This window comes from Panulirus ornatus, chromosome 13, assembly GCF_036320965.1.
Source record: "Panulirus ornatus isolate Po-2019 chromosome 13, ASM3632096v1, whole genome shotgun sequence".
In the NCBI taxonomy this organism is placed as follows: domain Eukaryota; kingdom Metazoa; phylum Arthropoda; class Malacostraca; order Decapoda; family Palinuridae; genus Panulirus; species Panulirus ornatus.
Window position 1 is genome coordinate 48457956 of NC_092236.1, and position 16217 is coordinate 48474172.

Here is a 16217-nt window from a genome sequence, read left to right on the forward strand (position 1 = left end):
TTATTATTATTTATGAAGGGGTGTTTCCCGAGATGCATAAATGTTGATGGAGGGAATGGATGAAGTGGAGGAAGATTGGGCAAGTTTTGCTTGTACATGGTGTGGGGAACCTGCCTAAATGATGAGTGGCTCCTCTGGGTAGTACAGGTGGGTCACTGGAATGGATAAACATCCACTGCAATGCTCCATCCCCCCCCCTTCCCTCCCCCTGATTGATGTTGACAGTGAGGGGTGGGCAGGTAGGTTCCCGCCCACCTGTAGAGGTGCGGTAGATGGCCTCTTTGCTGGACGAACCTACATCATCACTAGGAGGTGGGCAGGTGGGTTCCATGCTGTCTCCACCTATCCCCAGGGGTGGGCGGGTAGACTCCCATGTTGTCCCCGCCCATCTCCAGTGGTGGGCGGGTGGGCTGCGTGCAGGCCCCGCCCGCCGCCGCCAGGGTCGCCACGTGTGTCTTTGTTATTGTTGACGTCTGTCTCAGCTGACTGGTGAGTGACCATGTGTTCTTGTTGTTCTTGTTGCAGGATGGAGGGCGAAGAGTTCCCTGCTAGCGTGAGGGAGATGAGCCGACTGCTGCAGGAGGCCGCCCTGACCCAGGACACGCCCACGCCCCCGGAATCCCCCAGCCACTCCCCCTCCCAGACGCCCATGCCCCCAGGGTCAGCCCCCAGCCAAGGAGGACCCGAAGGAGGAAGATTCTGGTGGCACTGAGAAGGATGAGTGCCAGGACGGAGGAGGACGAGGAGGAGGAGATGGCTCTCCTGCCCCGGCCTCCGAGGGTGATGGCACTGTACGGGACGAGGAACAGGGGGGCGTATCTAGCGAGGTGGGCGGGGCGTCGGCGGGGGTGGGCGGCGCGAGCGAGGGTGCGCGGGCGGACAGCGACATTGGCCCCGTCAGTTTATCTCAGATCCTGAGCCGGCCCGTGTACGCCGCTCCTGCCCCGGTGTCGTTACCCAAGCCTCCCGCCCAGCCCCAAGCCCCGACCCCCGAGCCCGCCTGCTCCCGGGCGCCCCAGCCCTCACCCATGCCGGTGGCCACCATGGGTAATGGCACGTCAGGCCAGACTGGCGGCCACCACCAGCACCACCACCACCACCAGCACCAGCAGACACAGCAGCAGCAGCAACACCACAACCACCACGGCAGTGGCCACGGCATCAGTCCGGGGGCCCCGCCGGGCCCAGAGAACGGGCGCGGGGTCCCCAAACCTGTGTACCCCGAGGACTACAACTACCTCAAGGGACTAGTGCCGGAGCTCAAGGCCGACGTCCGCGAGCGGGACCTCAGGATTGACATGCTGGAGGCCGAGACGCTCGACCTGCGCCGACAACTGAAGAAGAAGACGGAGGAACTGACCAGACTGCAGAGGGAGGTCCACAAACTCAAGGTCAGTACCTCCTGTACCGTCCGTCATCTTGTACCTCCTGTACCATCCTCCTGTACCTCCCGTACCCCCACGTACCTCCTGTACTTCCCTTACCTCCTGTACCTCCCATACCCCCACGTACCTCCTGTACTTCCCTTACCTCCTGTACCTTCCATACCTCCTGTACCTCCCATACCTCCCCTACCTCCTGTACCTCCCATACCTCACGTTCCTCCTGTACTTCCCATACCTCCTGTACCTCCCATACCCCCACGTACCTCCTGTACTTCCCTTACCTCCTGTACCTTCCATACCTCCTGTACCTCCCATACCCCACGTCCTCCTGTACCTCCCATACCTCACGTACCTCCTGTACTTCCCATACCTCCTATACCTCCCATACCTCCTGTACCTCCCATACCTCCCCTACCTCTTGTACATCCCATACCTCAAGCACCTCCCTTACTTCCCATACCTCCCGTACCTCCTATACCTCCCGTACCTCCCATATCTCTTGTACCTCCCATACCTCTTGTGCCTCCCATACATCATGTACCTCCCATACATCATGTACTTCCCATACCTCCTGTGCCTCCCATACCTCTTGTACCTCCCATACCTCTTGTACCTCCATACCTCTTGTACCTCCCATACCTCCTGTACCTCCCATACCTCTTGTACCTCTCATACCTCTTGCACCTCCCATACCTCATGTGCCTCCCATACCTCTTGTACCTCCCATACCTCCTGTACCTCTCCCTCCTCCTGTACTTACCTTGCCTTCTTATCTCCCGTACTTCCTGTAAATTCTGTACCTTATGTATTCCTGTACCTTCCGTACCTCTCTCCTCCCTGTACCTCACCATACTCCCGTACCTCCTGTACCTTCCATACTGTGTGTACCTCCCCTGCCTCCCGTATCTCCTGTACCGTACTGTACCTCGCCTACCTCCTTACCGTACTGTACCTCGCCTACCTCCTGTACCGTACTGTACCTCGCCTACCTCCTGTACCGTACTGTACCTTGCCTGCCTCCCGTACCGTACTGTACCTCGCCTACCTCCTGTACCGTACTGTACCTCGCCTACCTCCTGTACCTCCCATACCTCCTGTACCTCCCATACCTCCTGTACCTCCCATACCTCTTGTACCTCCCATACCTCCTGTACCTCCCATACCTCCTGTACCTCCCATACCTCTTGTACCTCCCATACCTCTTGTACCTCCCATACCTCCTGTACCTCCCATACCTCCTGTACCTCCCATACCTCTTGTACCTCCCATACCTCCTGTACCTCCCATACCTCCTGTACCTCCCATACCTCCTGTACCTCCCATACCTCTTGTACCTCCCATACCTCTTGTACCTCCCATACCTCTTGTACCTCCCATACCTCTTGTACCTCCCATACCTCTTGTACCTCCCATACCTCTTGTACCTCCCATACCTCCTGTACCTCCCATACCTCTTGTACCTCCCATACCTCTTGTACCTCCCATACCTCTTGTACCTCCCATACCTCCTGTACCTCCCATACCTCCTGTACCTCCCATACCTCCTGTACCTCCCATACCTCTTGTACCTCCCATACCTCTTGTACCTCCCATACCTCCTGTACCTCCCATACCTCCTGTACCTCCCATACCTCTTGTACCTCCCATACCTCCTGTACCTCCCATACCTCTTGTACCTCCCATACCTCCTGTACCTCCCATACCTCCTGTACCTCCCATACCTCTTGTACCTCCCATACCTCCTGTACCTCCCATACCTCCTGTACCTCCCATACCTCCTGTACCTCCATACATCATGTACCTCCCATACCTCCTGTACCTCCCATACCTCCTGTACCTCCCATACCTCTTGTACCTCCCATACCTCCTGTACCTCCCATACCTCCTGTACCTCCCATACCTCCTGTACCTCCCATACCTCCTGTACCTCCCATACCTCCTGTACCTCCCATACCTCTTGTACCTCCCATACCTCTTGTACCTCCCATACCTCCTGTACCTCCCATACCTCCTGTACCTCCCATACCTCTTGTACCTCCCATACCTCCTGTACCTCCCATACCTCCTGTACCTCCCATACCTCCTGTACCTCCCATACCTCCTGTACCTCCATACATCATGTACCTCCCATACCTCCTGTACCTCCCATACCTCCTGTACCTCCCATACCTCTTGTACCTCCCATACCTCCTGTACCTCCCATACCTCTTGTACCTCCCATACCTCTTGTACCTCCCATACCTCCTGTACCTCCCATACCTCCTGTACCTCCCATACCTCCTGTACCTCCCATACCTCCTGTACCTCCCATACCTCTTGTACCTCCCATACCTCCTGTACCTCCCATACCTCTTGTACCTCCCATACCTCCTGTACCTCCCATACCTCCTGTACCTCCCATACCTCTTGTACCTCCCATACCTCTTGTACCTCCCATACCTCTTGTACCTCCCATACCTCCTGTACCTCCCATACCTCTTGTACCTCCCATACCTCTTGTACCTCCCATACCTCTTGTACCTCCCATACCTCTTGTACCTCCCATACCTCTTGTACCTCCCATACCTCCTGTACCTCCCATACCTCTTGTACCTCCCATACCTCCTGTACCTCCCATACCTCCTGTACCTCCCATACCTCTTGTACCTCCCATACCTCACGTTCCTCCTGTACTTCCCTTACCTCCTGTACCTTCCATACCTCCTGTACCTCCCATACCTCTTGTACCTCCCATACCTCCTGTACCTCCCATACCTCTTGTACCTCCCATACCTCTTGTACCTCCCATACCTCCTGTACCTCCCATACCTCTTGTACCTCCCATACCTCTTGTACCTCCCATACCTCTTGTACCTCCCATACCTCTTGTACCTCCCATACCTCTTGTACCTCCCATACCTCTTGTACCTCCCATACCTCTTGTACCTCCCATACCTCTTGTACCTCCCATACCTCTTGTACCTCCCATACCTCTTGTACCTCCCATACCTCTTGTACCTCCCATACCTCTTGTACCTCCCATACCTCTTGTACCTCCCATACCTCCTGTACCTCCATACATCATGTACCTCCCATACCTCTTGTACCTCCCATACCTCCTGTACCTCCATACATCATGTACCTCCCATACCCCCACGTACCTCTGTACTTCCCTTACCTCCTGTACCTCCCATACCTCTTGTACCTCCCATACCTCTTGTACCTCCCATACCTCTTGTACCTCCCATACCTCTTGTACCTCCCATACCTCTTGTACCTCCCATACCTCTTGTACCTCCCATACCTCCTGTACCTCCCATACCTCCTGTACCTCCCATACCTCCTGTACCTCCCATACCTCCTGTACCTCCCATACCTCCTGTACCTCCCATACCTCCTGTACCTCCCATACCTCTTGTACCTCCCATACCTCTTGTACCTCCCATACCTCTTGTACCTCCCATACCTCTTGTACCTCCCATACCTCACGTTCCTCCTGTACTTCCCTTACCTCCTGTACCTTCCATACCTCCTGTACCTCCCATACCTCTTGTACCTCCCATACCTCTTGTACCTCCCATACCTCTTGTACCTCCCATACCTCTTGTACCTCCCATACCTCCTGTACCTCCCATACCTCTTGTACCTCCCATACCTCACGTTCCTCCTGTACTTCCCTTACTCCTGTACCTCCCATACCTCTTGTACCTCCCATACCTCTTGTACCTCCCATACCTCTTGTACCTCCCATACCTCTTGTACCTCCCATACCTCTTGTACCTCCCATACCTCTTGTACCTCCCATACCTCTTGTACCTCCCATACCTCTTGTACCTCCCATACCTCTTGTACCTCCCATACCTCTTGTACCTCCCATACCTCTTGTACCTCCCATACCTCTTGTACCTCCCATACCTCTTGTACCTCCCATACCTCTTGTACCTCCCATACCTCTTGTACCTCCCATACCTCTTGTACCTCCCATACCTCTTGTACCTCCCATACCTCTTGTACCTCCCATACCTCTTGTACCTCCCATACCTCCTGTACCTCCCATACCTCTTGTACCTCCCATACCTCTTGTACCTCCCATACCTCTTGTACCTCCCATACCTCTTGTACCTCCCATACCTCTTGTACCTCCCATACCTCTTGTACCTCCCATACCTCCTGTACCTCCCATACCTCTTGTACCTCCCATACCTCTTGTACCTCCCATACCTCTTGTACCTCCCATACCTCTTGTACCTCCCATACCTCTTGTACCTCCCATACCTCTTGTACCTCCCATACCTCTTGTACCTCCCATACCTCTTGTACCTCCCATACCTCCTGTACCTCCCATACCTCTTGTACCTCCCATACCTCACGTTCCTCCTGTACTTCCCTTACTCCTGTACCTCCCATACCTCTTGTACCTCCCATACCTCCTGTACCTCCCATACCTCTTGTACCTCCCATACCTCCTGTACCTCCCATACCTCTTGTACCTCCCATACCTCACGTTCCTCCTGTACTTCCCTTACCTCCTGTACCTCCCATACCTCTTGTACCTCCCATACCTCCTGTACCTCCCATACCTCTTGTACCTCCCATACCTCTTGTACCTCCCATACCTCCTGTACCTCCATACATCATGTACCTCCCATACCTCCTGTACCTCCCATACCTCTTGTACCTCCCATACCTCTTGTACCTCCCATACCTCTTGTACCTCCCATACCTCTTGTACCTCCCATACCTCTTGTACCTCCCATACCTCTTGTACCTCCCATACCTCTTGTACCTCCCATACCTCACGTTCCTCCTGTACTTCCCTTACCTCCTGTACCTTCCATACCTCCTGTACCTCCCATACCTCTTGTACCTCCCATACCTCTTGTACCTCCCATACCTCTTGTACCTCCCATACCTCTTGTACCTCCCATACCTCTTGTACCTCCCATACCTCTTGTACCTCCCATACCTCCTGTACCTCCCATACCTCTTGTACCTCCCATACCTCTTGTACCTCCCATACCTCTTGTACCTCCCATACCTCTTGTACCTCCCATACCTCTTGTACCTCCCATACCTCTTGTACCTCCCATACCTCTTGTACCTCCCATACCTCTTGTACCTCCCATACCTCTTGTACCTCCCATACCTCTTGTACCTCCCATACCTCTTGTACCTCCCATACCTCTTGTACCTCCCATACCTCTTGTACCTCCCATACCTCTTGTACCTCCCATACCTCTTGTACCTCCCATACCTCTTGTACCTCCCATACCTCTTGTACCTCCCATACCTCTTGTACCTCCCATACCTCTTGTACCTCCCATACCTCTTGTACCTCCCATACCTCTTGTACCTCCCATACCTCTTGTACCTCCCATACCTCTTGTACCTCCCATACCTCTTGTACCTCCCATACCTCTTGTACCTCCCATACCTCTTGTACCTCCCATACCTCTTGTACCTCCCATACCTCTTGTACCTCCCATACCTCTTGTACCTCCCATACCTCTTGTACCTCCCATACCTCTTGTACCTCCCATACCTCTTGTACCTCCCATACCTCTTGTACCTCCCATACCTCTTGTACCTCCCATACCTCTTGTACCTCCCATACCTCTTGTACCTCCCATACCTCTTGTACCTCCCATACCTCTTGTACCTCCCATACCTCTTGTACCTCCCATACCTCTTGTACCTCCCATACCCCCACGTACCTCTGTACTTCCCTTACCTCCTGTACCTTCCATACCTCCTGTACCTCCCATACCTCTTGTACCTCCCATACCTCCTGTACCTCCCATACCTCTTGTACCTCCCATACCTCCTGTACCTCCCATACCTCCTGTACCTCCCATACCTCCTGTACCTCCCATACCCCCACGTACCTCTGTACTTCCCTTACCTCCTGTACCTTCCATACCTCCTGTACCTCCCATACCTCCTGTACCTCCCATACCTCCTGTACCTCCATACATCATGTACCTCCCATACCTCTTGTACCTCCCATACCTCTTGTACCTCCCATACCTCTTGTACCTCCCATACCTCTTGTACCTCCCATACCTCTTGTACCTCCCATACCTCTTGTACCTCCCATACCTCTTGTACCTCCCATACCTCTTGTACCTCCCATACCTCTTGTACCTCCCATACCTCTTGTACCTCCCATACCTCTTGTACCTCCCATACCTCTTGTACCTCCCATACCTCTTGTACCTCCCATACCTCTTGTACCTCCCATACCTCTTGTACCTCCCATACCTCTTGTACCTCCCATACCTCTTGTACCTCCCATACCTCTTGTACCTCCCATACCTCTTGTACCTCCCATACCTCTTGTACCTCCCATACCTCCTGTACCTCCCATACCTCTTGTACCTCCCATACCTCTTGTACCTCCCATACCTCTTGTACCTCCCATACCTCTTGTACCTCCCATACCTCTTGTACCTCCCATACCTCTTGTACCTCCCATACCTCTTGTACCTCCCATACCTCTTGTACCTCCCATACCTCTTGTACCTCCCATACCTCTTGTACCTCCCATACCTCTTGTACCTCCCATACCTCTTGTACCTCCCATACCTCTTGTACCTCCCATACCTCTTGTACCTCCCATACCTCTTGTACCTCCCATACCTCTTGTACCTCCCATACCTCTTGTACCTCCCATACCTCTTGTACCTCCCATACCTCTTGTACCTCCCATACCTCTTGTACCTCCCATACCTCTTGTACCTCCCATACCTCTTGTACCTCCCATACCTCTTGTACCTCCCATACCTCTTGTACCTCCCATACCTCTTGTACCTCCCATACCTCTTGTACCTCCCATACCTCTTGTACCTCCCATACCTCTTGTACCTCCCATACCTCTTGTACCTCCCATACCTCTTGTACCTCCCATACCTCTTGTACCTCCCATACCTCTTGTACCTCCCATACCTCTTGTACCTCCCATACCTCTTGTACCTCCCATACCTCTTGTACCTCCCATACCTCTTGTACCTCCCATACCTCTTGTACCTCCCATACCTCTTGTACCTCCCATACCTCTTGTACCTCCCATACCTCTTGTACCTCCCATACCTCTTGTACCTCCCATACCTCTTGTACCTCCCATACCTCTTGTACCTCCCATACCTCTTGTACCTCCCATACCTCTTGTACCTCCCATACCTCTTGTACCTCCCATACCTCTTGTACCTCCCATACCTCTTGTACCTCCCATACCTCTTGTACCTCCCATACCTCTTGTACCTCCCATACCTCTTGTACCTCCCATACCTCTTGTACCTCCCATACCTCTTGTACCTCCCATACCTCTTGTACCTCCCATACCTCTTGTACCTCCCATACCTCTTGTACCTCCCATACCTCTTGTACCTCCCATACCTCTTGTACCTCCCATACCTCTTGTACCTCCCATACCTCTTGTACCTCCCATACCTCTTGTACCTCCCATACCTCTTGTACCTCCCATACCTCTTGTACCTCCCATACCTCTTGTACCTCCCATACCTCTTGTACCTCCCATACCTCTTGTACCTCCCATACCTCTTGTACCTCCCATACCTCTTGTACCTCCCATACCTCTTGTACCTCCCATACCTCTTGTACCTCCCATACCTCTTGTACCTCCCATACCTCTTGTACCTCCCATACCTCTTGTACCTCCCATACCTCTTGTACCTCCCATACCTCTTGTACCTCCCATACCTCTTGTACCTCCCATACCTCCTGTACCTCCCATACCTCTTGTACCTCCCATACCTCTTGTACCTCCCATACCTCTTGTACCTCCCATACCTCTTGTACCTCCCATACCTCTTGTACCTCCCATACCTCTTGTACCTCCCATACCTCTTGTACCTCCCATACCTCTTGTACCTCCCATACCTCTTGTACCTCCCATACCTCTTGTACCTCCCATACCTCTTGTACCTCCCATACCTCTTGTACCTCCCATACCTCTTGTACCTCCCATACCTCTTGTACCTCCCATACCTCTTGTACCTCCCATACCTCTTGTACCTCCCATACCTCTTGTACCTCCCATACCTCTTGTACCTCCCATACCTCTTGTACCTCCCATACCTCTTGTACCTCCCATACCTCTTGTACCTCCCATACCTCTTGTACCTCCCATACCTCTTGTACCTCCCATACCTCTTGTACCTCCCATACCTCTTGTACCTCCCATACCTCTTGTACCTCCCATACCTCTTGTACCTCCCATACCTCTTGTACCTCCCATACCTCTTGTACCTCCCATACCTCTTGTACCTCCCATACCTCTTGTACCTCCCATACCTCTTGTACCTCCCATACCTCTTGTACCTCCCATACCTCTTGTACCTCCCATACCTCTTGTACCTCCCATACCTCTTGTACCTCCCATACCTCTTGTACCTCCCATACCTCTTGTACCTCCCATACCTCTTGTACCTCCCATACCTCTTGTACCTCCCATACCTCTTGTACCTCCCATACCTCTTGTACCTCCCATACCTCTTGTACCTCCCATACCTCTTGTACCTCCCATACCTCTTGTACCTCCCATACCTCTTGTACCTCCCATACCTCTTGTACCTCCCATACCTCTTGTACCTCCCATACCTCTTGTACCTCCCATACCTCTTGTACCTCCCATACCTCTTGTACCTCCCATACCTCTTGTACCTCCCATACCTCTTGTACCTCCCATACCTCTTGTACCTCCCATACCTCTTGTACCTCCCATACCTCTTGTACCTCCCATACCTCTTGTACCTCCCATACCTCTTGTACCTCCCATACCTCTTGTACCTCCCATACCTCTTGTACCTCCCATACCTCTTGTACCTCCCATACCTCTTGTACCTCCCATACCTCTTGTACCTCCCATACCTCTTGTACCTCCCATACCTCTTGTACCTCCCATACCTCTTGTACCTCCCATACCTCTTGTACCTCCCATACCTCTTGTACCTCCCATACCTCTTGTACCTCCCATACCTCTTGTACCTCCCATACCTCTTGTACCTCCCATACCTCTTGTACCTCCCATACCTCTTGTACCTCCCATACCTCTTGTACCTCCCATACCTCTTGTACCTCCCATACCTCTTGTACCTCCCATACCTCACGTTCCTCCTGTACTTCCCTTACCTCCTGTACCTTCCATACCTCCTGTACCTCCCATACCTCTTGTACCTCCCATACCTCTTGTACCTCCCATACCTCTTGTACCTCCCATACCTCTTGTACCTCCCATACCTCCTGTACCTCCCATACCTCTTGTACCTCCCATACCTCCTGTACCTCCCATACCTCTTGTACCTCCCATACCTCTTGTACCTCCCATACCTCTTGTACCTCCCATACCTCTTGTACCTCCCATACCTCCTGTACCTCCCATACCTCTTGTACCTCCCATACCTCTTGTACCTCCCATACCTCTTGTACCTCCCATACCTCTTGTACCTCCCATACCTCTTGTACCTCCCATACCTCTTGTACCTCCCATACCTCTTGTACCTCCCATACCTCTTGTACCTCCCATACCTCTTGTACCTCCCATACCTCTTGTACCTCCCATACCTCTTGTACCTCCCATACCTCTTGTACCTCCCATACCTCTTGTACCTCCCATACCTCTTGTACCTCCCATACCTCTTGTACCTCCCATACCTCCTGTACCTCCCATACCTCTTGTACCTCCCATACCTCCTGTACCTCCCATACCTCTTGTACCTCCCATACCTCCTGTACCTCCCATACCTCCTGTACCTCCCATACCTCCTGTACCTCCATACATCATGTACCTCCCATACCTCTTGTACCTCCCATACCTCTTGTACCTCCCATACCTCTTGTACCTCCCATACCTCTTGTACCTCCCATACCTCTTGTACCTCCCATACCTCTTGTACCTCCCATACCTCTTGTACCTCCCATACCTCTTGTACCTCCCATACCTCTTGTACCTCCCATACCTCTTGTACCTCCCATACCTCTTGTACCTCCCATACCTCTTGTACCTCCCATACCTCTTGTACCTCCCATACCTCTTGTACCTCCCATACCTCTTGTACCTCCCATACCTCTTGTACCTCCCATACCTCTTGTACCTCCCATACCTCTTGTACCTCCCATACCTCTTGTACCTCCCATACCTCTTGTACCTCCCATACCTCTTGTACCTCCCATACCTCTTGTACCTCCCATACCTCTTGTACCTCCCATACCTCTTGTACCTCCCATACCTCTTGTACCTCCCATACCTCTTGTACCTCCCATACCTCTTGTACCTCCCATACCTCTTGTACCTCCCATACCTCTTGTACCTCCCATACCTCTTGTACCTCCCATACCTCTTGTACCTCCCATACCTCTTGTACCTCCCATACCTCTTGTACCTCCCATACCTCTTGTACCTCCCATACCTCTTGTACCTCCCATACCTCTTGTACCTCCCATACCTCTTGTACCTCCCATACCTCTTGTACCTCCCATACCTCTTGTACCTCCCATACCTCTTGTACCTCCCATACCTCTTGTACCTCCCATACCTCTTGTACCTCCCATACCTCTTGTACCTCCCATACCTCTTGTACCTCCCATACCTCTTGTACCTCCCATACCTCTTGTACCTCCCATACCTCTTGTACCTCCCATACCTCTTGTACCTCCCATACCTCTTGTACCTCCCATACCTCTTGTACCTCCCATACCTCTTGTACCTCCCATACCTCTTGTACCTCCCATACCTCTTGTACCTCCCATACCTCTTGTACCTCCCATACCTCTTGTACCTCCCATACCTCTTGTACCTCCCATACCTCTTGTACCTCCCATACCTCTTGTACCTCCCATACCTCTTGTACCTCCCATACCTCTTGTACCTCCCATACCTCCTGTACCTCCCATACCTCTTGTACCTCCCATACCTCCTGTACCTCCCATACCTCCTGTACCTCCCATACCTCTTGTACCTCCCATACCTCCTGTACCTCCCATACCTCTTGTACCTCCCATACCTCTTGTACCTCCCATACCTCCTGTACCTCCCATACCTCTTGTACCTCCCATACCTCTTGTACCTCCCATACCTCACGTTCCTCCTGTACTTCCCTTACCTCCTGTACCTTCCATACCTCCTGTACCTCCCATACCTCACGTTCCTCCTGTACTTCCCTTACCTCCTGTACCTCCCATACCTCTTGTACCTCCCATACCTCTTGTACCTCCCATACCTCTTGTACCTCCCATACCTCTTGTACCTCCCATACCTCCTGTACCTCCCATACCTCTTGTACCTCCCATACATCATGTACCTCCCATACCTCACGTACCTCCTGTACTTCCCTTACCTCCTGTACCTTCCATACCTCCTGTACCTCCCATACCTCCTGTACCTCCCATACCTCTTGTACCTCCCATACCTCTTGTACCTCCCATACCTCCTGTACCTCCCATACCTCTTGTACCTCCCATACCTCTTGTACCTCCCATACCTCCTGTACCTCCCATACCTCTTGTACCTCCCATACCTCCTGTACCTCCCATACCTCTTGTACCTCCCATACCTCCTGTACCTCCCATACCTCTTGTACCTCCCATACCTCCTGTACCTCCCATACCTCTTGTACCTCCCATACCTCTTGTACCTCCCATACCTCTTGTACCTCCCATACCTCTTGTACCTCCCATACCTCTTGTACCTCCCATACCTCTTGTACCTCCCATACCTCCTGTACCTCCCATACCTCTTGTACCTCCCATACCTCTTGTACCTCCCATACCTCTTGTACCTCCCATACCTCTTGTACCTCCCATACCTCACGTTCCTCCTGTACTTCCCTTACCTCCTGTACCTCCCATACCTCTTGTACCTCCCATACCTCTTGTACCTCCCATACCTCTTGTACCTCCCATACCTCTTGTACCTCCCATACCTCTTGTACCTCCCATACCTCTTGTACCTCCCATACCTCTTGTACCTCCCATACCTCTTGTACCTCCCATACCTCTTGTACCTCCCATACCTCTTGTACCTCCCATACCTCTTGTACCTCCCATACCTCTTGTACCTCCCATACCTCTTGTACCTCCCATACCTCTTGTACCTCCCATACCTCACGTTCCTCCTGTACTTCCCTTACCTCCTGTACCTCCCATACCTCCTGTACCTCCCATACCTCTTGTACCTCCCATACCTCTTGTACCTCCCATACCTCCTGTACCTCCCATACCTCTTGTACCTCCCATACCTCCTGTACCTCCCATACCTCCTGTACCTCCCATACCTCCTGTACCTCCATACATCATGTACCTCCCATACCTCTTGTACCTCCCATACCTCCTGTACCTCCCATACCTCTTGTACCTCCCATACCTCTTGTACCTCCCATACCTCTTGTACCTCCCATACCTCTTGTACCTCCCATACCTCTTGTACCTCCCATACCTCTTGTACCTCCCATACCTCTTGTACCTCCCATACCTCTTGTACCTCCCATACCTCTTGTACCTCCCATACCTCCTGTACCTCCCATACCTCTTGTACCTCCCATACCTCTTGTACCTCCCATACCTCTTGTACCTCCCATACCTCCTGTACCTCCCATACCTCCTGTACCTCCCATACCTCTTGTACCTCCCATACCTCCTGTACATGGAGACTCTGAGGTGAGTGTGAGGTGAGGTGAGGTGAGGTGAGGTGAGGTGAGGTGAGGGTGGGGTGAGGTGAGGTGAGGTGAGTGTGAGGTGAGGTGAGTGTGAGGTGAGTGTGAGGTGAGGGTGAGGTGAGTTGAGTGTGAGATGAGGGTGAGGTGAGGTGAGGGTGAGGTGAGGTGAGTGTGAGGTGAGGGTGAGGTGAGTGTGAGGTGAGGGGTTACGAAACTGTTGTGTGTAGGGTCAGATGCCACAGGTGGGCTGGTGTGGTTACAGTGAGAATTTCGTAGGGATTAAGATTGAACGATTCGACCCCAATTTGAGCACGACGATACGAACTACGAACCCTTGAGCGCGACGGTACGACCCTTAGGGTATGGATGGGGGTGGTCAAGCCCTAACTAGACACGAGAGACCAGGTCGTGGTGCCCGGGGGAGAGGGGTCGTCGTACGATCGTCCCGGAGAGGTCAGTAAGGTGGGCTCGGACGCACGTTTCGACACGGTATCATTCGAGTTGCCGAACACGATCTAAACCTCTTGACGCTGGTTCACCTTGACGTGTCATTGCGATCCATATGATGAAACTATACACTGCCTTGACCACTCGCTCTCTCCCGTAATGATAGACTCTTGAGAGAGAGAGAGAGAGAGAGAGAGAGAGAGAGAGAGAGAGAGAGAGAGGTGAGAAATGGCATGTTTCTCTTCCATTATTGCGACGAAGCTTCAGTGTCGTGGTGTTGAGTCGAGTGGGCTCACGCTGAGGTTGGCAGGCAGGCGACGCCCCGGGGGCACGACGACTCGAGGCGACACATAGCGACAGGCGACACATGAAGGAGGGAGGGGTGCGTTGGCCCTCCCTCCCTCCTCCTCCCTCAGATGGTGTCATTATTCTTGGCTGTGGACGAAGACACAGAGGGGAAAGAAGAGATAACTCCATGTGTTTCACACCCCATTTTTTTCTCTCTTAACTCGTTCGCCCGTTTTCTCCGCCGCGGACTGATTTAAGAGACAGTGATTCATCGTCAGTGACGAGCTGTTGTGTCAACAACCCCACCCCCTCCCCCCACGTGGTTATGGTTCGACGTCATTCGGTAGTTTGATAGTATGATCTTTTTAATGACGTTTGTGTCTGACCCGCCCTAGCTTTTGAGATTCGAAAGCATGATTGTATTTAGCTTTCTGTAAATAAGTCATCTCATTGTGTGATGTGTAGTTTCATTATTGCTTGAAGTAAGTTGGGTTAATGATCAATGGACGTGTAGTTTTAGGTTGTGGATGGTTTTGGAGTGTTGTGATGGTTTTGGAGGGTTGTGGAGTGTTGTGATGGTGGTGGTGACGGAGGGGTTGTGTTCGCTGCGCGTCGCAGGCGTCTGGTGAAGCTAGTTGCGCACGACCGTACGAGTCTTCTTGTGTTCTTCATGACACCCGTCCCGCACCCTTGTGACCTGACGGGCGAGGGTGTGTGTGTGTGCATGTGTGTGTGTGTGTGTGTGTGTGCATGTGTGCGTGTGTCGTGTCGTAAGCCCTCACACCACAATTGGAGTAAACCTAGACTACGCGCATGTGTAGTTTGCCACTTGTGCTGTTTCCTCTCACTCACAGGCTGCTGCATCACACATCCGCTTCCAAGGGAAAAATATGTAAGTAAAGGAACTAGCTGTGGGCGGCCGACTTTCTCCCGGGTTGTGTGATGATAATTAGCGTCCCAACATGGCAACGTGGAAACTCGGATGTTAGCCTGAATGGCGAAATGACGTTCTCGTCATGACAACAAAAATAGATTAGATTAATGATAAATATTTATTCTCTTACCTCAAAATGATCCGTAGACTTAGATTATTATTATTATTATTATTATTATTATTATTATTATTATTATTATTATTATTGTTATCATTATTATTACTATTATTATTATTAGTAGTAGTAGTAGTAGTAGTAGTAAATATTATTATCATCATTATTATCATTATTATTATTATTATCATTATTATTATTATTTTTATTATCATCATTATTATTATTATTACTATCCTAGTTCACTTAATATGACGTGTAAATGTTACTTGTTAGAAACGTACCGTCTGGAAGTCTACCAGAGCAGCTGGTCTACCATATCTCCCAGCAGGTCCACACTTATGTAGTCTACCAGACGACCAGACGCATGAGTTACCTTAAATTCTAAGGGCATGAGA

At 51.7% G+C, this 16217-nt stretch overlaps 1 protein-coding gene across 1 annotated transcript in view; it reads left to right on the forward strand.

The window, feature by feature from the left end:
• Window positions 1-888: 888 nt before the first annotated feature.
• The window catches only part of LOC139752848 (cGMP-dependent protein kinase, isozyme 1-like), a 378255-nt gene continuing 362926 nt past the window's right edge, over window positions 889-16217 (forward strand). The window contains exon 1 of the mRNA XM_071668811.1: window positions 889-1391. Coding sequence (XP_071524912.1) covers window positions 1029-1391 — 363 coding nt within the window. The 5' untranslated portion in view covers window positions 889-1028. The remainder of the gene's footprint in view (window positions 1392-16217) is intronic.